Source organism: Anoplopoma fimbria, chromosome 18 (genome assembly GCF_027596085.1).
Source record: "Anoplopoma fimbria isolate UVic2021 breed Golden Eagle Sablefish chromosome 18, Afim_UVic_2022, whole genome shotgun sequence".
In the NCBI taxonomy this organism is placed as follows: domain Eukaryota; kingdom Metazoa; phylum Chordata; class Actinopteri; order Perciformes; family Anoplopomatidae; genus Anoplopoma; species Anoplopoma fimbria.
The window spans coordinates 17,600,948-17,628,873 of NC_072466.1; the positions used below are offsets into that span (position 1 = coordinate 17,600,948).

The following is a 27,926-nucleotide window of genomic DNA, read 5'->3' on the forward strand; positions in this document are numbered from 1 at the left end:
TTAGTCTGTCCTTGGCTGCTCGTCAGTTGTACATTTGTCAGTCATTTCCTGGCAAAAATCCACCGTTACCGCCTGGTTGGACTTCCCTACGGACAACCCCGACTTTGTGTACAAGCCGGCGTCCTGGCCGTCCATATCCCTGTCCTCCGCCCCGTTCCTGACCGCCGAGTCGGGCTCGCTCTCCGAGGGGTCGTCCGGAGACCCGTGGTAGCTGGGCTCCGGCGTGGCCGAGGCCGAGCGGCCGGTGAGGTCGATGCTGGTGGTGTTGGTGATGGTGGTGTTGTTGGTGGTGGTGGCGTTGTTGGCGGGGGCAGGCTTGGGCTCGTGGGCGGCGTTGGCGGGCCGCAGCACGGGGCAGTAGTGGTGCAGGGACTGGACCTGCTCGGGGCTCAGCTGGACGTCCCGACACACCTCCTGGGACAGGCAGGAGAAGTTCTCCCACAGCTCGCCCATGCACGCCTTCAGCTGGTTCCTCTCCGTCAGCAGCTTGTCCTTCTCGCACACCTGCACATACACAAGATGATTGACATTGCAGACTGGGTAAAAACGGATATAAGAGCGTCTTTAGCTTCTGTAGCTGTTTCAGATGATTGACCAAAGAAATTCATCCAATCAAATGAAACTTTGGGCGACTAACTCGCCACACCTGACACATCGTAGGGGCTAACATTGAAGAGAGAAACAGGACGAGATGTGTGTTTGGATATAAGTCGGCAGAAACCAATATTATGATTGTTTTGTTACTGGTTGGATAGTTCACTTGTCTGTGAGGCTGCTGTAAATAAATGGGACTGGAGGACAGATATGATATTGTTGCAGTTCCTACTTGATGCCAGCAGAGGTAGACAAAGCCCATGTTCTTATAGAAATCCATGTTCGCACAGAACATAGACTGTATTTCTTCCCCCATCACTTACAGTGGTAGCACATTTTGAAGGCATTATTTAAAGCACATGTGTCAAACTCAGGCCCACGGGCCGGAACAATATATCCGGTCCGCGAGAAAATAAATAATATGTCTATCATAACTGTGATCACAGACATGTATGATGCAGTGAGAGTTGTCCTAGCTAAACTACGCATATGGCAGACTCAGATGTATAAGGAAACTTGGGTCGCTTTCCGTGTTGCCAAACACTGACTCCACCGCTGTGTTCCCGACTGCACATTTTACTGATAAACTCAAGGCAAAGTATGACTCTGTGCGCTGTAGCTGTTTCCAAGCTTCATGCCCGAAACGATACCTTAAACTCCGCCTACATACTGCTCAAATGCTCTGCATGTTTGGAAGCACATACCTGTGTGAGCAAGCTTTTCTCTGTGATGAGGTGAAAAAAAACACACAGGAATCTTCACACTAATGCACACCTTCACTCCATCTTGAAGGATTACACAGCACAGAACCTAACCCCAAACATGAATGAACTGGCAGCCAAGAAAAGAAGCCAAACATCTGGCTCTAGCACATGTGCATATAGATCATTAGGAGCTCACTTAAATATGTTTTCTTTTGCAATGTACTCAATATCCTTTTTATCCTGTTTAATACATGTTGATCCTGTTTGGCCTTCGACATAGTCCCCGTTTTAAATTTTGGCCCTCCCGGCGATTGAGTTTGACACCCCTGATTTAAAGGGTAACATCGGTATTTTTCAACCATATTTTTCTACTTTTTTGTGTCTAAGGGACTAATAGGGACAACATTTATTTTTTAATTGGTCAAAGTATTGAGGGAGAACGCTGCAGACAGCAGCCGCTACACGGACTGCAACGTAATCGCTCTGGGTAATTCCTCACCGTCAATGTGCGTCCACTAAAAGTGCTTGTTTTTGCAACTGACATGCTCAGATTGTTATCATAAGTGTCTGACAACATTATGGAAAGGACCCTATATAAAAATAAAACTTGTTTGTTTTTTCTTTGTCATGTGACTTGTTGACAGAAGACAACAGTAGAAGTGTGGTAGAGAGTTGGAGAGAGGAGCGCCGAGTTTTTTGTGTTTGAGTACAAAAAGCGTAGCTTGGTGTTATCTAAAAGATTTTCAACGTCATGGCTGAATATTTAGCTTATTTCACAATGTGTTTATGCGGCAACGAGATTTTAGAAGGAGATTTCTCCTTGAGCAGGACCTGGTTAGACGAAATAACAGACAGGCCGGATCAAGCAAAGAAAAAGTTTTATATTTCCCTACAGGGTTCTTTCAATAATATTGTCAGACACATAGTAACAATCTTAGCCTGTCAGTGGCAAAAACAAGCACTTTTAGTGGACGTACACTGAGGGTGAGAAATTGCACCGAATGATTACATTGCAGCTTCAGCATTCTCCCGCAATACTGGACCATTTTCAAAAATTGCACTCCGTGGAAAGTGCTGATAGAATGAAGCCACTCTAATCAACGCCGGCCAATGCATCAACATTTCCTTTCCTTTGCAGAGGGGTAGTTGAGGTAAATGCAGTTTCCTTGCACCAAAATGTTTCCTGGATGAGAGGAGAGACTCGTGGACAAGTGACAGGTTGGTGACAGGTAGCGTTTGGACGGAAGCAGTCGACTCACCAATTTTCTGATCTCACACTCCAGGTTCATGATGCAGTCGAGCTTCCTCTTGCGGCAGCGCTGCGCCGCGATGCGGTTCTTGCTCCGCCGCCTCACGTCGTGGATGAACTCGAGCTGCTCCGAGGTCAGTTTGTGCATTTTCACCAACATTTGGAAGTCGTTCCGTGGAAGATTCGTGATTTGATCTACGGGGAAAGGCAGCTTCACCTGGGGAAAAAGGGAGAGAAAGACCAGACATTATGTGACATTGATTGTAATTCAATTTGCATCTTGCTGCAACTAATTTGCTGCTTGATTCAAGAGGAAACCTTGCACGGTTCTTATGGTCAACGGCTAATCTACAAGATAAATCTGTCAGGACATCATTTAATCAGATTTTAGAGTTCTTGCATACACAGAGTTTGTTGCTAGTGAGTGTTATGCAGGCTCTGCAAGAAATGCAACGTCAGCTTGGAATATTATATATGTATATGTATATATAAATATATTTGGAAATATTTCACTAAAAACATGTTCTTTCTCATCATCTTGTGAAAATTATTACAGTATCTTTTCATAATGCAAAATATATTACAGGTAAAAAAACTTTTTTTCCCCCAATATTGTGCAGCTCTAAAGTAAATTAATGATGCATTATTGAGCTCAATGGAAAAAAGAAAAATTGCAAAAAAACAAAACAACCTTTACATTTTCCACCATGTAAATGTCAAAGATGGAAACACTTGAATTGTGAGATAGAGTGTGACACATGAAACGAAACATGAAACTCACAAGGAAATGGAGAAATACAACGCGAAACCAATTTTGCTATTCTAAATGTTTCAAAACGTTTTCGGTTATTCTGGTTTATTAGACTTCTAACAAAGCCAAAAGGACAATAAAGGAGATGTCAATCAAACATCTGTCTAACCCACGCCCACAAAGGTCCAATCAGCTGAAAGAAGTGGAATAAGTGTGGGTTTACAATTGGCATGCAAGGCAAGATTTGATCTGTTATTTTTTTTTTTTACTTTGAGTTTCCAAACTCACAATTTGAAGAGCAACTTCACACCCCAGCTGCCGTTGTGCCGCCTTCACATCACCCTTGTTGTGTACTTGGTTGCGCTTTTTGGAACTGTTTCAGGCTTAATGCACAGACAGTGCACAAAGGATTCTGATATTTTATAAGACCCAATATTTTTGAATTTGCAACAAAGCAGCAAATATGTTACTTAGGTGGAGAAACCCAAGATGCATAAACCCCCCCCACAAAAAACTAATAGACATCACCATGAAAACCTCCTCAGCTGATTACATACGTTAAAGATACATTACACATTCTTTGTAAAATTAATTTTCTGAAATGTATGTTTAAATATTCAATTTAGTAAATATATATGTTTACATTCCTAAACATCAATCTGAATATTTGATAAATCCAGGTTCCAAACTCTTCTTTCATTTTGTTGACATGTTAGAGTCAAATAAGTTTTTACTGAGGGGGTTTTGATACCTAAGAAATACAGTCAACAGTCATAATTTATCCATTTTTGCTATGTTTTTAGGGATAACATACTTTATAAATCAGGCTATGAATGAAATATGAACAAACCCCCCTTAAAAAACCTTGTGTGTAAGTGCTACTGAAGTGGAAAAACACATTCTTTATGTGAATTCCACACATTTTAACTAATAGATATCATCATGAAACTACCCCAGTTGATAACTTACATTAAGACAATAATTTTGTGTATTATGTTTAATTATGCATATTGGGCATTTTCTAATGCTAACTTTTGGTGAATTTAGAAGAAATCTACTGATGCAAATAGACAAAGTAGAAAAATAATCACCTAAATGTGTTAATGTGTTTTTTTCTAAATGTTTTCTTCCCACTAGTCTTAAAGAAGACATGAAAATAGCTCCAAATCTTAATTGACCAGTGCATGAAATGCAATGTTTTTGGCCCTGGTTGTGTCTCGCCTTAATAAACATTTCCGGTGTGATTTAACGGGGTAGATTATTGAATGTTTATGGCTTATATCCCCAGGTGCGTGGAGGAGAACGTACAAGGTGAGTCAATGCATCACTGTATCCGCTTACTGCGAGGCAGTCACTACGCCCGACCACAGGATGGCAAAAGAGCACCACTTCTCATGCCTCCTAGAACAGGACTTAGTGAGCCTCCAGCTCCCTCCGCCTTACGTTTCACATGAAGCACATTCCCAAGCAGAGGGGAAAAGGTGATCCAAGAAAAGAGTCCCTCTCCATCTGTCCCTAAGCAGCTGGAAAGGTGCCAGTGTGACAGATTGAGGGGGGAGTTGACTTGTCAACCTGATCCAAATCGGTGTCAGGTGATTTCTGGGGGCATGAATATCTACGCCGGCAACGAGCGGCGTCCTTCAAAGGGGCTGCAGAACAAAAGAATTAGTGGAATAAATGCAGCGATTTGGAAACCAAACCAAAATTTAAAAAAATAAAAAAAATAAAAGACTGTGTGGTTTCCTCACCGATACGACACCACATCAACTGTTTATTCCCAGTTTGGAGAGCGACACTGAGTCGGGCCTCCCTCCCTCAGGTGATGGCAAACCTTATGATAAGCACATCACAAGCAGATCCACCCCAGCGGTATCTGCGTGCACCAGGGATCCGCCGCTTTAGGCGGGCGAGTGAAGCGGTGGAGGCACAACAAAGGGCCAGAGGAAGACAGCCGGGGAGAGCTTGGCAGAGATGAGAGGAGCTGTGGCTCCCTTTTTTCCTTTTTCCCTCTTCCCCCGTGGCTGCCTCTGAAGAGCGCAGGAAGTCAAACAAAGGAGAAAGAGGAGCACGACTCCACGCTCGCGCTTGTACCTGGTTTGCTCGAGGCCGGGGAGGGGGGCCAAGATGCTCCCCAAAGACTCTCAACCGCTCAGATGACCACAGGTAGCAAAGGAGGCGGAGGCTCAGTTTTTTCCACCAGGAGGTTGGCTGTGGCTTCACCTGGTGCTCCTTGGGGGATAAAGCAAGGTGCCTACTCATGACAGAATCCAAATTACTCCTCAGTGAGGAGCAAATCTAGATGTCAATCTCTCCCCTAGCGAGGAAAATGGTTTGAGTTTCCTCATTAGAAGTGCAGCCTTGTGAGCCGCCAGGAGCCCCGTTTCTCATCTCAGCTCGACATCTGCATGCAGACACATGAATAAATAACGACCCCGAGCTTTCAAGGCCACGCGCTGCTCGCACCGCTCTGCCAGGGCATGACAGCTCCAGCCTCAAATAGAGGAGCAGCAGGGAGGGCGATAGTAGTTAAACATCAGCACGGGGCTGCAGGCCTCATCTAAAGCACGGGGGGGGGATGACTCTGTTTGTGATCAGGTAGCCTACGTGGGTCTGATGGGATCTTTAGCCGAAAACCCCAGGGCTGGGAAAAACAAGGAGAAAGAGACGCCGCGACCTTGTGATGGTATCTCACTCCCCCCGCTCATCATCTACCAGACGTCTGTACGCCAGGGGACGGCTATATTTAACCGCTTCACCGCGAGGCCCAGTTCAGCAGCGAGGCTGAGGGGGGGGGGTTGACAGAGTGCGCTTCAACGGCGGTCGTGAATTCACGGCCAAATGTTCTGGATTTGCATTTATTTCTCGGCTCTCCTCATTCCCCCTCCTTGGGTCATCATGGAGTGTAAAGTAGGGCTCACCTGACATCAGCATGCGCGCTGTGCTGGACCTGAGCCAAGACACCATGCGCTGCTAGAAAATAATTAATGTTCGTCTCAATTCCAGGCTCGAAAAATACTGTTTATGTTGGACAAGTGAAACATTCAGTCGAAGAGGGGTGAGATGATAATTTCCACCGTCTGAAGGAGTGCTTCTATTCATTACATGTTCTGGTTTACTACAACGTTAATATCATCTCAGAAAAAAAAGGCAAAGTTATCTTTCAAAAGGAGCAGCCATGGACGTTCCTTAAAACGACTCATTATTAAATTCTTGCTGCATGCTCGTAAAATTTTTATCAAATTCTGTCAGATTTGGTCACTTTAAAACATTTTTCAAGCTTAAATTGTATTTTCTTAAATGGTCCAGGTTGGAGAAATACTTGTCCCTTATCTTAAAATAAAACAAAATGGGATCTTATCTAGCTTTATGAGGTTTAGAATACTGCACGTTTGTGTTTCATGCCATCTCTGTAATTAACCCTGTTAAATCTCACATGCTTGTAAATGGGATTATAAAGAAGCATCACCGCTCTTATCCTGAGTCAGATCTTAATGAAGATAATGTGGGGAGGTTCAGTAGCAACTGTTCTGTCCAGGGGGTTAAAGCAATAATCCGCAGCATGTTTCAGATAAATAAATGGCTGTTTCGCTGCTCTCTTCTGAATTAATCATAACTAACATCAACCTTCACTATGTTATTAACAAGCTTTATTTATTCAAGCAGCACTCAGTGTCTTGGTAAAAGCATCTGATGCTTGTTACTTTACTGGCAGCAGCAGTTTGTTGTTTGTTGTCTGGAATGAATGCAAGAAGAAATGAGTAATTTATTAGAAAAGAGGTGTCAAAAAACAAACAAAAACACAACACCAAACTTGCAGCACTGGACTCTGTGTGGTTGCCAAGTTATTTCTGGGAATTAAGAGTGCAAAAAACACCACAGCACTAGCCGCCAAGCTGGAACGACGTAGCCAAAATCAACACAAGATTACCACTGTAAAGTAGCTGGAGGCTAATTGGACTTCTCCGTTCGTCCAGGACTACCAGCTACAGTTGTCTCTGTGCCCAAGCTGGCCATTAGGGCCCACGTACTGCACAGTATGCTGTAACTCAGCATCCTGGGGATCTCAACTCTGTCCCGATCGCAAACTACAAGCACACCATCCTCTCCTCTGCAGACACGGCAAATTAAGAGCGCGAAAAATATCTCCTCTGTTTGGTGTCTATATTTGTCCCGCTCCGCTGAGCACTCCAGAGCGTCGCAGCGTACGCTCCGGGGCCGATTTGGGGGGTAATGAAGAGGAGTCTCATTTCTTTGAAAAACTTTTTTTTAGGATGTAAATGCATCAAGTTAGATAAATATAGATTTCAAAGTAAAACGCTTGGGTAAACAGCGCTCCTCTTGCTCAATATCAACAAGCCTCCCTCTGCGTACACCGTAGGCTAGAAAGTGAGGCCTCCTGTGCTATAAGAACTATATTTTAATATGCAACGCCCTTGTTAAATACAGATTTAAGAGGAAAATTAATGGATGGATTTATTAAATACCCATAGTGCCCAGGAAGGAAAGGGGAAAATCACTGGAAAAAGGCACCAGTTATCTTATGAATATTATTTTTACTATTTCATATTACTAAAATGGGTAAACAGCTCCACAGCTTACATTATGAATGGCAAATTGAACCGCAGACACATCATAGTATAGAGTATAGCAAACGTTCTCTGGCATTTTGCAAGGGTGGCAGAACTGATTTTAAGGCCTGTGCACTTCCTGTCATGCGTTCATTCTATTTCATGTTTTTCCTGATACAAAAAAAACACCAATGTGCTGATGTATCAGGACTACTTCCTCATTCCTTCCTCCCACTCGCTCTGAGATCAATATTTTCACCGCTGTGGTCAGACAATGAGCTAGAATGAGCTCAACGCCTACACTGCAACCGGGGAGCTAGAGCTCTGAGATACACAGAGAGAGAGAGAGAGAGAGAGAGAGAGAGAGAGAGAGAGAGAGAGAGAGAGAGAGAGAGAGAGAGGCACAAACGGTGCTGTGTACAGATGCAGGAAACATTCTCGGCTGAGATGCTGCTGGCTGCAGTGGCTATTTATTGACATGTGCTAAGAACATGAAAAGTGTAATAGCGACATAGTAAAGAAGAGTAATTAAGTCAGTGAACTGACACAGTGATGTGAGTTGCACAACACTATGTTTGCTCAGATTTGATAAAATAAGTCTCCACGCTGGATATAAAGTGTGCTGAATCCTTTTTTTTTGGTATTAAGTGCTGCAACAATGAAGTACTTTTGTAGGCCAACACGGAAGCTGGAATCGCCCTGGTGCCTCATACAAAAAAGGCAATGGGATTTTTCCATTGGCTTTTGGATTATTGCAGAGAATAAGCTCTGTTTTGTTCTGCAACAAATTGAAACCATTATTATGATTTTTGCAGCATGAATGCAACTGCCAAAAGTAAAACAGCTATATATGATTGGATTCATATTTAATTTGGCAATAGAGATGAAGGTAAATGTTAGAACAAAGTATAACAATCAAGCTAAGTCACTAACGCAGTAGTTTCACACAGTCTAAAAATGTTTGGTAACATTAGCTAAAATTAGCCAAAATAGGTTACCAAAACAAGTTAGCTGCAGTAGTGACAAAATCCCTAAATTCGCTGAATTAAGCAATAATACAATGATTTCAACTTTTTACATTTCGTGGCAATTTTAGGATAGTGTTAAATGTTTTAGCTCAAGTAATAAAAGGTCAGCAAACTGACTCAGTATTATCTGTTACGCAACAATAGCTAGTCAAAGATTGCCAAACATTAGCCTACACTAGCATTTACAGGAATATGTTTTATTGCTAAAGAACTTAGCTAACATTTTTGGGTCAATAATGGGATAACGGTGAAGGATAAAACATTGTGTAACATTAGAACAAATAGACTCAGAGAATTTATATCCATCTTAAGTTTGCTAACATTAGCTAGCCACCATAAGCTACTAGTCATATTACACAGAGTAATTCTGCAGTATTGTACTGAATTAAGATAGTGTAATCCTGATCCCCACCAATAAAAAGTCCGGCCCCATCCAGCCCGAATACATCAAACTCCAACTGGCACAGCTTCTACTACTCCGGACAAACGACATCATTATGTCAATTTTTATTTCTAATATCTTATTTTAAATCCAACCCTGGTAGGAATATTGGAGCTCCAAAATGTTTCGAAACATTTCTGTTTCTCCTTCGCACTACTACATACATTTAAATATAATAAAAGTTAATCCTATCATTGCTGTTGCGTGGCATCAGCAGTATACATTACCGCTGTCAGAACAAGTGGGACAATACATCAATCAAACCCCTCATAGAGCCACGCTTGGGTCCAACATTTCATTTGTAAGGGAGGAACGTGTTAATCCTCTTTCAAAAGTGGCTTGTCTCACTTTTAAGAGAGACTGTGTGCTGCAGTCTGCTGCATGAAGCTGCTGATAGTTCTCAGATGTGGCTCATATAAATGCAACAGCCCGTAACCACAGAGCAGGAGCTGCCCAGAGACCTCGAGTGACTCTGGCTACCTTGAATGACTAGGCTTCGGTCAGTCTGCCCTGCACTTTTAACAACTTCCTTCCTCATGGGGATCCACTTTGTCCAGTCTGCAGTCCAGGGCTGCAGCTATTTTTACCAAAGCTGCTGCCATTTGCTCTGCAAACACAGCGAGGCCCAGCCCTCGCTGTGTTTGTTTGTACGGCCAAATTACAGAGAGGGGCGGTGGGAAAACGAGTGGCCCAGGAAGCATGAGGTAGCACTTCTTCACCACATAAAGGCCAAGGGAGAGTAACCTAACACCAAGCTTCACTTTGCAAGAACCTCTCTGTTACCTACGCTTTAAAAGCCGGTGCAATAAACTGTAGTGCAGGCGGATCTGGGAAACATTCATTCATGAAGGAGCTTATCAACGGCCCGCGATAGCGAGTGGAAAGCTGGCAGATAACCCTGTGTGAGTCAATAGAGATTTGACAGAGGATATTGTGTGGAGTAATCGAGCGCCATCAATGGCTGACACATACATAAACACAGTCATACCCACACAAAGACATGACAAAGGGGGACTAAAATGTCTGCTAGTCATTTTTTTGGGCTGCTCTCCCGGTTGGTAGCTCAGCGCCGTTGATCAATCCCCCATAATTTACAGTAGCACATTCAGCAGGCCATTCAAAAGCCTATAAATCTATAATATAAATCTAATGGCGGAGGGTGTTGTGTGCAGCACTGAGGGTAATAATTACACATTAACACTGCTGAGCCGCTTTATCTCGCAGCTCTGTTTGAGCAGTGGAACTGAATTCTTTCCACGGAAAAGCGAAATCCTGTCATGTAGCTCCAACCCTTACAAAACACCGACTTGCTCTTTGATTCTGATCACCATGGCAACGCACCACTTTCTCTCTTTCTCTCTCTCTTTCTGCTCCCCCCCTGTGCACTTAGAGCAGTCCTATCCACCAGGCTCATCTAACATTATTCTGCCTGCACCTTGAGCACACACAACCGATTGTGATGTCACAAGAGTTAGTTCAAGCTCTGCAACAGCCAACGTGTGATGTCACAGTCTAGAGAAAAAGGTGTGACAATGCTAGTGTCATGTGAAAAGCTCATAACTTAGTATGGTGATGTATAATTTAGTGTAAAGGCATTTCAAATTCCAACCAGGGAAACTGAAACAGAAACTCCTTTTCCAAGCAAATAATAGCATTTAAGAGACATTTTGAAGATACAAGGTTTTCACCCACTAACGGCATCTGTCAGTGAAAGGCCGGAGCCGGGGATGGAAAGTTTAATCATTAACGTGGGTAAACAGTAGCGCTATAAGGAAGCAAAGCAATTCAGTGTAAATTGATTTTGATGCCTTTCCCTTTCCCTCAGGTGGGATATCTGCTCATTTTAATATTATTACACCTGTGCAGCGCTCCATCAGTGAATTGGCGGGTCCCCAACTGATCTTTACCCGGTAAACAACAACAGTCGTCTAGTCTGCAGCTTGGAGGACGTCTGCCCAGGTGGATTAGGGGGAGGATGATGAGAGGATTGGCTATTCATCCTTGTCAGCACTTTCGAGCTAAGTTACAGTCTCGCCATGAGACCGAGCTGAACCTCTCGCCCACTAACTGCAACAGCGGGGCATTAAAATGTAATGGCCATTGTACATTGCTGCTGTAATGTATTGGTTTTAATCCCTTTGTGACGCACCGAACACCTTCACTGCGGCTGGGTGTCACCGCTAATTGCCGATATAGATCAGAAATGTCAGAAGTCGGCTAGGCTTCATTGAGATGTAGCATATGCATATTTATAGGGGCGGATTATAGATGTCAGTGTTTCTGCTGGGATAAGATGAGCTAGTTATGGTAGTTTGCACTGGCAGGGGGCCGGATAGAGCCAGAGGGAATATCTTCAGAGGGCAGTTCTACACTGGGAGCATCCTGAGCTTTCAATGGCCTGCAGTGCTTTTCACACAAGCACGCTGCTCTTAGCTAAGGTGATGAACCAATCACAGTCTTAAAAGACAACACCACAGCCTCCTGCATTTAGGCTTTGCTGGTGCATTTGGGCTCACACATTCAGACTCATTAAACAGATCTCCAGCAGTGCATAGAGGAGATTAATAATATCAAAGCACATCTGTGCCCTTTGGTGATGCTGTAAATCTTGTACTGAACACTCCCGCTTCAATTACATGATGATTTAATGACTGCTAATGCAGACCTGGAGAGCGGGGCACTGCGATATAATTAGCCATGGTGGAATTGAGTGTAACGGCTACGTTGTGTGCTACATGTGAGAGACAGTGTTTTACACTCACCTCTGGCCCTCGATCCTGTACATTGCAGGACTCGCTGTCTCCCTCCGAGAAGGAGCCCGACTCGTCGCTGGAGTTGGTGCCGTAGGACTGCTCACATTTGATCTTGGGCCGCACCTGGTTAAAAAGAGCATCCCCGCCTACACTCTGCTCCTGCTGGTCCACGTTGAGGCAGCGTGCCACGTTGGAACATGGCGAGGAGGAGAACTCGAACTGGGGCAGGCTGCAGGGAGAGTCTCCGCTGCCGTCCTCCGCATAGGAGTAAGAGGAGCAGGAGCTGGAGGTCCTGGTGCGTGTCTCACAAGGCGGCGAGCGCGGGCACACTTTGATTGGCACTGGGCAGCTGGTGTTGGGTCGTGGGCGGCACAGGAGTGGGGGCTCGGTGGAGGTGGTGCTGGGAGAATAGGTCTGGGAGGTGGGGAGGGACTGGCTGGCTCCGGCCCACAGGCCCTTTGGCATGTGCTCAGAGAGCTCCATCTCCAAAGAGTTCCCACCGGGGTAGGAATGTGCTGGGGTTCCCAGACGTTTGCAGGCCCCTGAGGAAAATATGACACTACGGCGATCTAGCTCAGTTTCCTGTTTGCAGACCCCATCGCAGGAGGCGGACTTGAGGGACAACCCTGCAGGGAAACCGTCCACGTCGTTGGGGGATGTAACAGACAGACACAGCTCCCCAGTGAAAGGCCCGAAGTCTTTTTTATGATCTCCCTGAGAGTTTCCTTTGTCCTGGGGGCAGGCAAGTCTGTTGGCGAATAGCTGCTGTGATGTGTTGGGCAGACTGGGGAGGTCCACCCCTTTCTTGAAGAAGGCTCGGAGGCAGGAAGGGGACTTGGTTCTCTTGGTTCTTTCCACAGATATGGGGTTGTCCATCTCCATGGCTGTCACACTGTCCTTATCCATGACTTCCTGCTCGTCCCCTGACAGGCACAATGAGATGGCCTCTTCGTCTGCCTGCGGTTCAACTTTGATCTGTGCCAAAGGCAGCCTATCCTGACCCGGAACTGCCCCGCTAACACTGCTCTCCTTTAATGTGCTTGGAAAACCTGAGGTACTGGTGTGTGAGGAGGTGTCATTATTGTGCTTGTTGCAGGCCCACTGGTATTTCCTGTACTTTGGGCAACGCGGCAGGTCTGACGCTCCGTGCCGATCAAAGTCCAGCCGGCCATCTGTGAAGTTACTGGGAATGGCAATAGCTAGCCGATCATCGTCGGGGTGTCCAAAGGAGGTGAGGGCATCGGCGCACCGTCGCGCCTTTGGGGAGGTCAGCCTCTCGGCCTCCGACTGCATGCTCTCATCCTCCGAGTTGTTCACATCCGCCGCCACCTTGTGGCATAGCAGCAAGCCATCCTCCTCGCTGCGCAGCTGAGCTTCCAGGAAGCGAAAGCAGGAGTCCTCGAGGTTGTGCATGCGCAGGAATTCGGCACAGCGGATGACCTCCTGGATGTTTTCTCTGCTGAGTAACAGCTTAGCAGTGTAGGCAAACTGCAACAATGGAGCGAATCCCCTGGCAGTGACCTGCGAAAAAATAGGGAAATTGCCAGCATTACCATCAGCACAGTCATTGTTCAGAGCACTTGGAGTGTGGTGAGACTACCCGACAGCTCCAACGACCATAAACAAACACTGTAAAGTACCGGTTAATCTTTTCATCAGGTCAGCACTGAACTTTCTATACAGGAGTAAATAAGATCCTGTGCTCCCGGGATGTTGGCAGGTTGTGTGTCCAGTCTCATGGACATAACAACAACCTGTGGGACATTCCAGCAGTCTACCGCTGTCTACTCCGTGGTTATATCATTGGTTTCGCCTACACCCACTCCCATCACTGCTTTGCATTTGCAAAACCCTTACTTACTTGCGGTAAGATGTCTTAGCACAAGTGCGGCTTTATATTCAAACACTTAAACGTATTTACTGTTGAAGAATCTATGTAGAAGAGCTGTACTTAACTTGAGGGCCAAGTGATGGTTATTATTCCAAAAGAATCAGCAAAGATCTTTCTGACTTGTTCAGTGAATTATACCCAGGGATGAGTTTTTTTAAATAACTGATTTAAATCAGGAACTGTGAACACAATTATGAATCTGACCACATATTTGATGCCAGCGTTTGGCACTTGAGGTATGAACTAAATATTGAGGTTTGAAACCCAGTCCCTATTATACGTGGGACCTTTAGTTAAAACCTCTTTGCTAACCCTTTGGAGCTTTGCCCTCATAACACTGATCTGAATGTGTCCAGCAGTGCACTGTACTGTAAGTGCCTCGATCAGGGCACGGCCCCACAGCCTCACTTTCTGTGTGAGTGCCTTGTGTCCTCAGGTTCAAGTGCATGTAAAGCCTAATGGTTTGTAAGACTGCGGCTTATCCCCGTCGCGGCCATGTGGCGAGGGATGACAGAGGGAAGCCTTCCATTTAGACTTAATGCCACATAATTAGGTAAACTCCTGAGCTTGCAGAAGTCCAGGGCCGCCCTCTGCTGCTGTTGTCGCAGAGCACACAGACCAGAGAAAGGAGCCGTTTGGAGATCAGCGTGAGGTTCACACTAGATTGCATTCACCCCTTTACTCTTAGAGTCTAGCAACCAATCCCTGCCGCTTTATCCTGGCTCGTTCTCCGATGACAAACACATCGGCGCTCGGGGAATGCAATCATACCGCATGCAGAGAAAAGGTCTGCTCGCAAACACAATTGTAGTGCGTTCACTTTGAATCTGAGATGGCATTGTTTGCTTTACAAGGCACCTTTTCAGAGGCTGAGTGACGGGAAGTTTTTCTTAAGAGACTTAACGGAGGCTTGCTGATGTAGGGGATGCACAGCACAATGTGGTTTTAATGAGCCCACTGTTTACTGATGTTTTACTGGCTTTTGTCGTGTTGAGGGGGAGGGCAAGAAGACAAATTACCCTTGGTTGAACGGTATTCACTGTGTGAGCACTGCAGCAGCTTCCAGAAATCCAGCGGTCTCCGCCAGACCCACTAGTAAAACAGGATTTTCCCACTTTAGTAATCAAGCTTCAAAAACCACAAAATCTGAGCGGTGGATTTTTCGGCTGCCTGGAAAAACAACTAAGCAGTATGCATGAGGAAACACAAATGTGTCAGTAAAAAAATAGCTTGAGGTCATCGGAGTGAGTCTAAGAACGTGTTTAATCGTCTGGCTTGGTGGATTTTCAGGAAGATGAATAAACATTGTTGCTGCTTTTAGTTGTTTTTAAGGTTTGAACCATATTTCATCGACTGCTTTCTTGTTCACTTCCAGACATTCTGTGTGAAATTGGACATGGTACATGCCAAAGGCTCAGAACTCAAGAGCACAACGGAGGATGTGCCAATTTGAATGGAACATGACCCCAAAATACAGACAGGATTATGTGATTAAAGCGCAGATATGAGAATTACAGATTTAAATTGTAAAACAGCCAACTTGACTGTTAAACCTCATGATCTGCCAGGTAATGTGTCTGAACAACTGTACTGAACCGAATCTGGCTTTAAACCTTGGTCGGATGATACTGTCTACAATTGTAATGAGAGAGGATAAATATTTTAAACCCAAGGTTTAATTACAAGCTCATTACAGATCTTTCAACCAAACCCCACATCTTCCTTCACTTATTAACTTATTTATTGGCCTAAAAGTAGTCAAATTCAGATATACTGAGTGTAAAAAAAATACATTTATCAGCCTATATATACTCCCCAAATGGGGTACAGGTTACTAAAACCCCCAAATTCCTAAAAGCTCCCAACTTAGTTTTGTTAAGTATCTTCTGTATTGTACTAACGCTAGTCATGAACAAGCATAGTTATGATAAGTAATGAACATATTTATTTTAACCCAAACCACAAGCGATTGAGACCCTAAACTAATGTTTACAATATGTACTGATGTAATAAATCAAATAAGAAGTAGGGAATTTTTCCTATAGACTTCTATACAATCAGACTTCTCTTTTCATCCAAAGGAGTCTCCCCCTGATGGCCATTAGAAAGAATGCAAGTTTAAAGCACTTCCACATTGGTTTCACTTTTCAGAATCGGAGGTTGCCGCCTGGTCTGTAACGTCCACCGTTGTTTTATTTTGTTGTCTCTCAATTACACATCACTCTCTTCCATGAATCCCCTGTTGCTTATTAGAAGAGTCTTTCTTGAAAAGCTATAAATAAATGTGTTCCTTATTGCAGCCTACTGTGAAGTGAGGCGCTTCTTCTTGACAGCAACAGCTGTCAAATCTTCCAATATGTCTTTCAACTGGCCCGCGACAGCTTGAAGTATTTCCCAGATGGGTTAATAAGTCACTACTTGTGCCCTTATCATCTACATTGACAAAGTACTGGTGACCACATTTAATCAAACATGCTATGAAGAGAAATGTAAATTTACACCTGAATAATTTGATATGTTCACTCGTTTTGTGCTTAAATCTCAATTCTCATTTTGATTTTCACATCTGCTGAATTGCTTTGTTACTGTGTGTACTGTTGCCAGACAGCCAAAGGTTTGTGATGTAAAACATCAGACCAGCACCAGCCTTAACAGATGGGTGATATGCTAAATACATTAGTTTGCATACAATGTGTAATGTGTGATGGGGACTACTGTGAATGCTTAATATAAGATATTTCTGCATTTTTGTTATTGCATCCTTCTCGCGATAACCCAGTGCATCCACAGGCTGCCGCCTCCCAGCATGCCCCTGGTCTAAAGCAACGGTGCGGTGAGCTCAGGCTAACAGACAGTCCAACTGCACTAGCCATATCAGTCATTGTTAAGAGGAAGCTGCTGACTCCGTATCTATGGGATGGTGTGTACGTGCGTATGCTAGGGTAAGTGGGTTGGTGGGAGTGTGTGTGTGTGTGTGTGTCTGACTGTGAGGGATTGGGGGGGGGATAGAGGCTTTGAGTGGACTATCCGCTCTACTGATGAGCGCAGCACATCCACTACACTACTGCTGCAGCACCACTCAGGAACACCCACACATATGTAGACTCACATTTCTGTACTTGCTGCAAAAATCGTGCTATTTTTTTAATGTAAATTATATGCTGATAAACTGTATGTGCCCTTAGAGTTGCTGAGCGATCTTTTATCTTCCAAGTCCTGCTTCTAGTTTAATGATGTGGATGATATTAATAAACTCAGTATTTTTATTTCTGCATCAAAGGGTCACCCCTGACGTTTACTATTAAACCTTGTTTTTTCAGACTTGAAAAAAGTCCTTCAGATCCACAGAAGACATTACAAAACTGTTTTCACAGGCTGAGCAGCTCTGCTCATTATTAATAAGCAGATCTTTGTGTGTTAAAAAAAAAGGTGAAGTGTCCAGTTTTCAATGAGGATATAAAGTGAATACCTGTGCCTCACTGTTATGTAGTATCGACTTTATTTTTGGCATTCCTCTATGAACGCTTTTAAAGAAGGTGTTCTTTATGGACCACTAGGCCCTTTTACAGTCAATGTCATCAAAAATAAGCATTCGCGCGTTGCCAACAGAAGTAGCATTTTGCTCCAGCCATCCAGATATTTGGCAGGCTTTAAACATTGAAGTAAAACTGTAACCAGCAGCAAAATGTCTGGCTGTTGTATGTTCAGTTAACAGAATCGTTATTTCAACAGCGGAATTAACTTCTGCAGAATTCTGAAAGAATCCCAACCGTTTCGGAGCAACAGGTGTTTCAGTTTAACGAGTGACTGTGTTAACTTGTAGCTTTTAGCTGAATGCTTCCGTGGTTGCTTCTGGTAATTTATGTAAATTGGCTGGAGGAGATATAAACACAGATGAGTAAGTATTTAACATTTATTCAAGGTTTTTTGAGGACACCTTCACGTTCTGTTGGTGTAAACTTTTAAAGTTCAGTTTAGTTTTCAACAGCTGCCGTCACTACCAGCAACCCTAGGCACATTCGTCAGAGAGTCACCATTTATTACGATCACTCGTTAACCCGAAACACCTGTATGGCTGCCAGCTATTACAAGTGTTGACTACCACGGGACTGACCAACAATGCTCAAGTTTGCGGTAGTTTCTTGCTGGTGTCACATCACACACTAGGCTTCCCCACCAAATACACATACATACCCAGCCACTTCCTTTCACCAACTACTAATTTGAAATATGTTGATTATCCAATTCCTTTTATAATATGTGATTTGTGTGTTAAGGATTGACATACAGATTAAGATCTATTCTATTCGCATATACAGCACACACATTAAGAAAAGTACGCACTCCTTCTAGCAGCCTGGTGAAGTGTACACTCAAAAAACTGCCAGTGGCCTCTCTGCAGACACGCACACAGACACACACACAGTTAGCTGCTGTAGATCTGGCCATGCCGACTGTTACGGCGGCTTAAATGAGGCTGGCCGGCTGCATCCAGGGCTGCTGATAAACAGCAAAGCTGCAGGAGGAAAAGTGCTGAGCGTACCAGGGATCTATTTTCAGCCAGTATCAGCAGCTGCTGCCTGCGGGAGCGCATCTTTATGTGCGCCCTGCACCATATGTGATTACTCCACTGTTACAACCGGCACAGCGGCCTAATGAAGGAAAGAGTAAAGTGAGCGACACAGGATGGGAGGGAGGGAGGGTAAGCGGGGGGTAAATGTGAGGGAGGATGGACGGAGCACAGAGCGAAATGAGAGAGGAGGGGGAGACAAAGTAACAGCATAGGAAGCTGTTGAAGGGAGGAAGAGGAGGACAGGGAGGATGCCGCCATGACGTTTGAAGCATTTCAGCTGTTAGCAGCAGTTAGCGTATGAGTTAAGACAAAGAGACAAATTCATCAACGTGACAGATTGGGGCCGTTTCAGGCCGACGCTGCACCCATCTGCGTCTGGAAGTGGACAGACGATACCATTACTGGGCAGGAAATTATAGGCAGCGACCAATCACAGACCCGGACTGTTTGCATGACATTTTGAGGAAGCCTGCCAAATAATCTTTCATAAACAGGCTGAGCAATACTACACCATCCTCCCCGTCTCCTCCCCAAATCACTCCCCCCTCTTCCCTCGCCCAGCCAGTGCTCCTCTCTCTAACATCGGCCTTTCGCCTCCGCGGAGGAGAGGGCTAATTTATGCAAATGTGCTCCAGCGAAATTCCTGCATGTCATGCATGCTAATGAGGACGTGGCATGGCATGACAATGGAGTACGAGGGGAAAACACTCCATCTCCATTGGAAGGAGAGGCCGACGCTTTAGCATCAGATCTGCTGAGTAACCTGACATCAACCTCTGTGTTCGCAGACAAAACAATAAGGAGCCCGAGTCACGGCACTGATGGAGACGAAACAGGCGCTGTACTGTACGCTGTCATGACGCCATTGTGGGGTTAAGCTGTCGTGCTGCAGGAGATGACAGGAAATGTGTAGGGACAAAAGAACTGCTGCTGAACAGAAAAGCTCCCGGGCCAAAGGAAATTCATTTGTAAAGACAGCTGGGGCAGACATACAGTAACTTAATAACCTATCAGACAGCTTCTATCTGTCCTACAGCTTGAACTAGAAATCATACTGACAAACCGATGAAATACTGTAAAAAAACAGTTGGGTGTAATCGGATGTGACAAACTACTCGCAGTACAGTAGAAATGCACTGTAAGTAAGTAAAGTCTATTTCTACACAACCCAGTCACCAGTAGAAATGTTGGCATTGAACTTTTCTGAAAGCCACAGGATATGTTTATTGTGTCGTTTCTGAATCAAAAATACGCTTAAGAAAAACGCTTCATATCAGCCTCATCTCATGCTTGCAGAAACGCACAATGCCACGTAGTTAAAGTTGTAAAACGATCGGTCATGAACAACACTTAAGGTTAAGGTTAGAAAAAAACGTAATGGATCGTGTTAAAATAATAATGTAAAGACGTAACGTAACTAGCGTAAAATGAATAACAACTACCCTTAGCCGACTGTCTAACGTATCGTTATGTGACACAAACAGCGGTCTCCTAGGTGAATGTCCTGTGTTTGTTTCATTACTCCAATGAACAACAATGCAGCTTTCACAAACATAAAATCTGAAACTGCGTTCTCAGCGATAGAATACCCATCCATATCTTTATTTTAAATATCTGCAAGCTGTGGTATGAAATTAACTGAAATCAATGGCTGCCTGGACTCATTGAGCGTGGTGCAGTACAGTATGCTTTGGTAAAAGGCTCTGAAAAAATGTCAAGACTACACAAATTGTATTAAGAACTAAAAAAAATGCAAAAACACAGAACCTTTATCAAATTCAATGGCATCTATTGTTGTTTCGTCCTTAATTTAATATCTAAGGGGAACCTGACCAATTTGACAGCAATGCCAATTTTTTACCCCAAAAAATTATAGTTAATTTTAAACTACTTGCTAATAAATAAAACCAACTCTAATTGTAACTAATCAATCTGACACTAATATACTGAATAGCAAATGTCAAAATACATTACACACAGCCTATAAACACTGTGTAATTATATAATTGCATATCTGTCAACATTCACACAGTGATATTCAGTTTATTTTTGATAAGCCAATATTGGCCTGCTGTTTTATGAGTGAGGCATCAGCGTTAGCAGTGAAAAGAGGTACTAAGCACAGTGAATATATTTTCATAGTGATGTTGAGAGATTTGGAAACGTAAGGAAAGTGTCATCCTCAGTGACAGCAGAAGCTCAGACGCTCCTGGTGCTGAGCTGCGGGTGAGTAAACCTCCCCCTGACAGTGGATTAAATCAGATAGTGTACGCCCTAATCCTTTCCCAGTGCAGCTTACTGTACAGGCCAGACACTGGGGAGGACATGACCCCACCCCAACCCTGTTTAAGACACCAGTGTTTGGGCTGTTTGTCGTTGAATTTACCCAAGTACACTCCAGTGTCCAGCATTTGCTTTGTCCACCATGCAAATATGTGGCAGGTTTTTCAGCCCAGACTGATGAAAGTCTGTGTATTCCTTTCATTAAAGGGAATGTTAGCTGCTTAACTGCGCCGGGTTTGGAGGTTAAATACAAGGAGCGTAAACACGGCGATCACACCGTAGGATGCTGCCCCGACAGGCTGGCTGCTCAAGGTGCTCCTGTACCCAGTGGCCTCTCACACTCAAACAAAGACCCTGTATCTTCTGTCAGCTTACGACACAAGATGTGTCCTTGGGTTGGCAGAGAAAGAGAGACCCCCCGCTGGACCAAGGGGGTTGGGTATTAGTGCCGGTGCTACCACTGCAGCGTATCGCTCCTCTCGCCAACGCCTCCTCTTCATCTTTCACCGCCCAACCCCCATTTTTAAAGGAAGGGAGAGCTTTGTGCCTGGTTTCCGGCTCTCACCATCTGTCTAATAGGCTGTATTTCTGAGATAGCGCCCTGGCCAGGCCCTCTGTATGGGGGCCGGTCTGTGTGAGGCCCCCTCAGATTAGCCGGCATAGTGCAGGTCGAGCCTCGATCAACTGCTTGACCTGAGGTGATGGATGTAACTCATCAACCCTCCTAAACCACCACAAGAGCATTACATTTGCCTGTCTCTGGTCTATCTCAAGCTCTTTCTCTATTTTGAGCAGACAGACTGTAGGCTTACTTTAAAGCAGAGGAGCCTGGAGTCCAATAAGTCCTCATACCCAAACTACACAATAGGTCTTTGGGCATTGGCTTCCAAGATGACATATGCAAGTGTTTTCTGACCTGCCACCTCCATGGCTTACATGGTATATGTAGGTGGCTAGAGCTACTAGGTTCAGGTTATGACAAGACCACGGTCATTGTTAAAAGAAACCAAATCAACCAGTGCTGTAAACTGCTCTGATGAGGCCAGTCTCCAATTGTCTGTCCAACACAAAGAAATGTATCTTAACAACTACTGACTAGAATGCCTTTGATCCATAATGAGATATTATCAAATCTATCGGCTAATTAGCATTGCATTTTTTAAGCAAGTCCATGGTCCCCAGTGAATGGTCTTGCTGGGAAAACTCCATTTTGATCATTATGACTTTTTCTCTAGTTACATCGCCTTTGTCACCTTGGCAAATGTGATATGTTGCAATCCAGGCAGATTTCAACCCTTCTTTAGAACAGCATGATGTTCATTTAGTAAAACATTTATTGTCAAATAGAGTAAAATAGACGATAAAGAATCGTATTCTTTAGGGGCAGCTACCTTGATTGACAGGTCACTACCACGACATTGACCATGTTTATATGTAAGTGAATTGTAACAGTTTGGTCACCTAAAATGTCTTATTCAGCATTCGGTTGTACTTGGCACCACCTTCTTGTGTCACTTCTGGTTAAAAAAAACAAGATGGTAAAGGCCCAGAAAACAAGATGGCGACGGCCCAATTGACTACGTTCACTTCTTAAATACACTCCTAATCTAATTGTCGCGCTGCAGAGTACATTCATGCAGTCCGAGGGATAATTGAATCTCCTACCCTAACCATTACCCGCCACTCTTTACTACGAACCCATTTTTGTCTTGGAAATCTGCCCTGGTCTTTAATCCTTGCAACAACATGCCCAAACCCCTACCGCCTCAGCTTGGATGCATAACCCAAGCTAGGTTTGCCAAAGACATCTCACTGTCTTCTTTGTTCTGCTTCTTTCATCTCTCTCCTCCACTGACACTTAAAAGTTTGGGAGCTACTCCTTGTTAAATGTGGGTCCACATGACGCTTGGAGTCTTGAGTGTCATATCTTATCGCTCCCTATTCCAAACTGCCTCATCGATAGACTTAGGTGTGGAGAGCCTTCGAGGATCTCTAACCCCTACACACCTAACCCTAACCACCATCACCATTGCTGCTAAGGTTACTTTTAATTATCCATTAAGTAATCCATTAAAAAACTCTTTAGTCTTCCATCCAACATTTTCAAATTGTGTGATGTAAAGAACACAAGCAGCACTTCAGACTTTTACTCCTGCTAAAATAAATCACAGCAAATCCCAAATGTGACAAACTGCAGGTGGAAACCCTAAACTCTCCGCTTTTTAAATTGGATGCAGATTTTTGTGTGTGTGTGTTTTCTTTGGAGATGAAAAATGTGCAGTGTTCCCTGGCTCATGACTAAGGAAAGAACTGACAAACAGGAGGTGGTTTGAGGTCTGTGAACCAGCGCTCTGCTGAATCACAGTGCTGCTTTTTATCCTGTGTTTTTTCCAGACTAAAACCCAGAGAGAGCAGAAATGGTAGCACTGATGATCCGCCACATTCTGGAGGCCTCAAATGTCCCCACAGTGGTCTGGAATCATCATTTATGTTAGTCAGAGCACAACCACACTGGATGTCAGACGTGCAAAAAAAGTGGAACGAACACAATTATTTGCTTACGTAATTACTACAATAAATTAGGAATACCGTCCCAATGCACATGTTGTGAGCACCATCAGATTTTCAGGATCAGCCTCTTGTACAGGCGAACAAAGGCAACATGCTAATAATTAGTTGACAGGCAGCAGCCAAGGCAATGACGATTGAGTCACAGCTTTGATTACAGTTCCACTATATGGAGGTCATTTGTGTTTGTCCCAGTGATGACTGCTCCTCTCCAGTGGAGGGCTCTCTTTAAAAAATTCTTCTCCCTGGCTCGCATTTGTGGCACGCTGATTCTTATGAATTCCCCCTTTGTTCTTACGCTCATAAGAAACATGATGTAGAGAAACACTGTGTGTGTGTGTGTGTGTGTGTGTGTTAAGCCTCCGTCGCCCAACATGGACGCCGTGCTCTTCTGTTCCTTCCCCGTCGGCCGGCCGGTCGGCCCCGGACGACAGCATCGCCGAGATAAAGCAGGATTGTTTTGTTGCCATGATGTGATGGCCAACAAAGCCCCTTGATGAAACGGGCTGCCCCTCCGCAAGCCCACAATCACATTAGATATAGATGATGTCACTCACCAGCACCCGGCACCCGGCTATTCCGGAGGGCGGCGGGGACCATGAGAGAGGAGTGAAGAAGGTTGTGGGGGAGGTGGTCTTTGTTTCACATTTCATCTGCACTAACCTCCCCCTTTCTCCCCCAGTGGGGAGCCGAGGCCTTTTTTATTTTTTTTAAACATAGGTGGTAGCCGTCAGTATAGCTGCTGAAGGAATATTCTCCGTGACCCGAGCCACAGCTCAAGGCCACTCCTCTGAGCCGACCCAGCCCTCCCCAATCATCACAGAGAAGACGGCGTTCTGACAAGAGGCAGGGATGCGTCAGCATGCTTCAGTCACTGACTGTGAAGCAGAGGGTGACAGGTACCTTAAAAAAAAACCTGACTGGCCTCGTCAACATAATGACATTCCTCCGTGATGCGACTGAGTCTAGACAGTTAGATAGAGATGTACCATCTGCTGAACAGAGCTGAAGAACGCTATTTGAAGGGAAATTCAACCTTAAATAGATGAAAACAGTAAAAAAAAAAAGAGCCATTGGCAAAGTAACTTTTGTTTCTAAGCCATTTTGTTATTTTTGTACTTGAGTATTCCCATGTGCTGCCACTTTCAACTTCCACTTCACATTTACTTCACAGCTGTACTTACTAGTCACTTTACATCCAAAATATAAAACAACATAGAGCTTTTGAAATGAGCTCACTTCCTCCAGCTACAACATTGAAATGCTTCTTGCATATGAATGCATCAGTAATACTACACTTTACTTGACTCCTAATACTTTATCATATACTGTTACTATGTTTATTAAAATATTAAAGGGACATTTTGCATTTTGAGTACTTTTCCTTTTGGTACTTAAAGCCTGTTTTTTTCTGATAATACTTATGCGCCTTTATTTTATTCAAATTTTAAATAAAAGAGTTACACTTGTTACTGAGTAAAAACAAAAGTGCTATTATTACTTTACTCAGATCCTTAAACATTTAAGAAATGAACAATTAACAATCAATTAATCATTTTTAGGAGATCACCTTGGGTACTGTGAAATTGCACCATTCACTATTTCCTGACACTGACCGATTGATTAGATTAGTAATAATTAGGGTTGGGTGTGGTTAAAAAAGGTTAAAACTCTTCTGTCAGCACTGTTGCCGTGGTTCGCGCTGTATCTCCATGATCAGAGCCGGCTGTATGGGTTGTAGCTGCTGCAGTGGCGGGACAATCACAAACGAAATTGTTCTTGCTGTGATTGGCTATGAGTAAAACCATTTTCAGATATCGTTCGTGCAGAGAAGTTTCGATACTACTACTTCGGTCATTTCAGTCGATACCTTATTGAGTACCGAGACATAGCCCTAGTGATAATGAAAACATCTGCATTTTGCATGTCTACACAGTGTATGGTTCCATTAGCTGTGCGTTGCTGAATATGATGTAGTTACCTCAAGTGACAGAATAATGCCGATATATTCATTATATGTTGTTTTGCCCCTTTGAATAAAGTAATAAAATAAAAAAGGGAAGAAGGCTTAGTTAGAACCTCAAATGGAGCAACTCTCTCTGTGGCACATTAAAGAGACAAGAGTCATTGAAAGATGTTACTTTCCACACTCCATCTCACACCTGAAACACACAGCAGCTCATGCATTATTCATGCTCGCACTGAGTGAATGAAAAGAGATGCTGCTTTGAGCATCCAGGAGCCGTTTCCCTGCAGTCCCTTCTTTGAGTTAAGGAGGGGGAAAAAAACCCAACCCAGATGCTCATTTCACATAAAAAGACAATCTGACGCTGACTTCTTTTTCAATGAGCGCAGCGACAAAGTCAATTGACAGACGTTACTTTATTAATGCGCGCCCGGCCCCAGCGAGGAGCCATAGCTCCACAGCACATGTGGGATGTGCCCCAGTTTTCTCAGCAGCACATGTATGTAGGCCCATGTGAGCGTGTGTGAGTGTGGCTGTGTGACATCAATACGTCAGCGGGGCGCTTTCATCCTGTGTTGGGTGGAAGCGCTCGCAAGGGGATCATTTGAAAGTGTCAGTGTGAGAGCTGAGGTGAGCACGAGTGAGGAGTGTTGCTAAACCTGATGAGCGCTGAGCCCAAGGTGGCGTTAATCTCGCCACGAAAACGCTACCTCCTGCCACCGACATCGGAGGCAGATGACAGGCGCTAATTGGTGATCACAGCCTCTGTACGCTCAATAATGCACTTTCTCACACCTTTCACCAAGTCTTTATCCACCTGCGAGCGGGGCATCAAATTAAAACACTGTTTTACTGCTATTCTCTCTCGTGACAGAGAAAGGCACTGCAAATAGAAAATAAACCAAAAATAACTCAACATATATTCAAAATGTGAACAGTGAAGTAAAGAGTTGGGAAGAAGTAATACATCAAAATGGGCAGATGGAGTAAAAGGTGCTCAATACGAAAGAACATATCAGAACTATTGCCTTCAGAGGGCTCTCAACATGGAGACGCCTGAGCCCGCAGCTAGAAGCTAACGATGCTAACGGCGCTTGCAGTGCAGACAATGGTACCAGGGCTGAAATGGTTGTTTCCTCCTATTTTAATGCTGTGATAATACAATAAGCACCTTTGACTTCATACTTTTGGATATTGTGTGGTCTCAAAAAAACGTGAAGACGTCAATACTTCTAATTCTAGGACTATTTATATTCTCAAATTGTTTTATGATTAAATCAAAATGTTTCTAAATCAAAAGGAACCTTCTCAACACTTCCCCTATTTGGTCTGCAGTTGACAAAATAATCAAAAATCCCCCCTGCCAAAACAGGAGTTTGCTGTGGCAAATTATGAGTTAAAAAAAGGGCCTTTCTAAAGATGGCCCTGTTCATACAACACAATAATATTCAACCCTTTCTCACTGCCAACTTGTCAAATATCGACACTTGGTCTAGTGCCACTCTGCGTCTGATACTGACACACAGAGGATGTTAACAGCGTATCAAATGGGCATTATCATTGGTTATCAAGACAATTCTTACACTTCAGACGGGTCAACATGCAACTAACACGTTGTGAAAGTTTAAGTGACTTTAAGTTTAAGCAAAAAAACGACTTTGTTAGGATTAGCAAAATATCGTAGTTTGGGTTGAAAAAGGTACATGAATTAAGTCTGCGTAATCCGACTTCTTCCTTTGGTCTTGTCATTATGACTACAGCCACTAAAGGTCTTCGACGTCTCATTGTATCGCCGATCAACCTTGTGAGTAGGTGAAAACATCCTTCTGAACGTACTAGTAGGTGTAGCAGTCCCCATCCTAACCCATATCTATGAGGCTGATAACGCCCATTCAATCAACTTATAACATTTGAAGCAAGTGACAGAAGTTGCATTCTGAGCTGTGTTTTTTTGCTGAAGGTGGAGGGTGGTTAGAGGGCCTCAGTCCAGTGGTCACGCATCACTGTTTGTGGCTATAGATGCTGTGGGAAGTGTGCGGAGAGCATGGTTGGTATAGCTTTTGTCCTGGTGTCAGTGGGGAGTTTCATGGTCGCATTGTCTCAAAGTCAATGGTACTTCCAGGCCCTGCAAGAGAAAACCTGTCAGGGGAACGACGTGTTTGATGGACGTACCTCTTCCGGAAGGCTAACGACCAAGCCATTCTCCGCCTGGCCCACCAGCGCCTGGAGGAAGTACTCGCTGCAGGCGGCCAGCACGGACCGGTGCCCGCGGAACTCCTTGCCCTCCACCAGGACAGTCACATCGCACAGGATATCCTGCTTCCGCTGGTCGTTGAGGCAGAGGAGGATATTGGTACAATGAACTGTCGACTCATACACATACATGGGGGCTTCAGGCTTCTCATCCACGGACATTCCGCTCACGCCCTGGAAATAGAAGCACAACAGAGGAGGGGAGAGGGGGGGTCAGTTTACAGCCGAACCCAGTGAGCGCATACCGCAAGGGCTGACATCAGCCCCCGGCGGTCTGCTGCAAGCCAACCTCATGATTCAACA

General features: G+C 44.3%; 1 protein-coding gene across 1 annotated transcript; it reads right to left on the bottom strand.

Annotated features, from left to right (window-relative positions):
• On the bottom strand, positions 1-27,791 carry bach2b (BTB and CNC homology 1, basic leucine zipper transcription factor 2b). The gene is made up of 4 exons (XM_054619100.1): positions 27,543-27,791; positions 12,099-13,610; positions 2,558-2,764; positions 1-504 (listed from the first exon to the last, which is right to left on the bottom strand). The coding sequence occupies exons 1-4, from the start codon at positions 27,783-27,785 to the stop codon at positions 1-3; spliced, it is 2,466 nt and encodes an 821-aa protein (XP_054475075.1). The 5' UTR covers positions 27,786-27,791.
• Positions 27,792-27,926: the final 135 nt, after the last annotated feature.

What these genes read in the sequence shown, in the direction of transcription:
- bach2b (XM_054619100.1), bottom strand. Translation starts at nt 27,785, where the DNA reads ATGTCCGTGGATGAGAAGCCTGAAGCCCCCATGTATGTGTATGAGTCG. An exon ending in TACAGGATCGAGGGCCAGAG is followed by an intron (nt 2,765 to 12,098) that starts GTGAGTGTAAAA and finishes CTTTTTCCCCAG; the next exon opens with GTGAAGCTGCCTTTCCCCGT. An exon ending in AGTGTGAGATCAGAAAATTG is followed by an intron (nt 505 to 2,557) that starts GTGAGTCGACTG and finishes GTGTATGTGCAG; the next exon opens with GTGTGCGAGAAGGACAAGCT.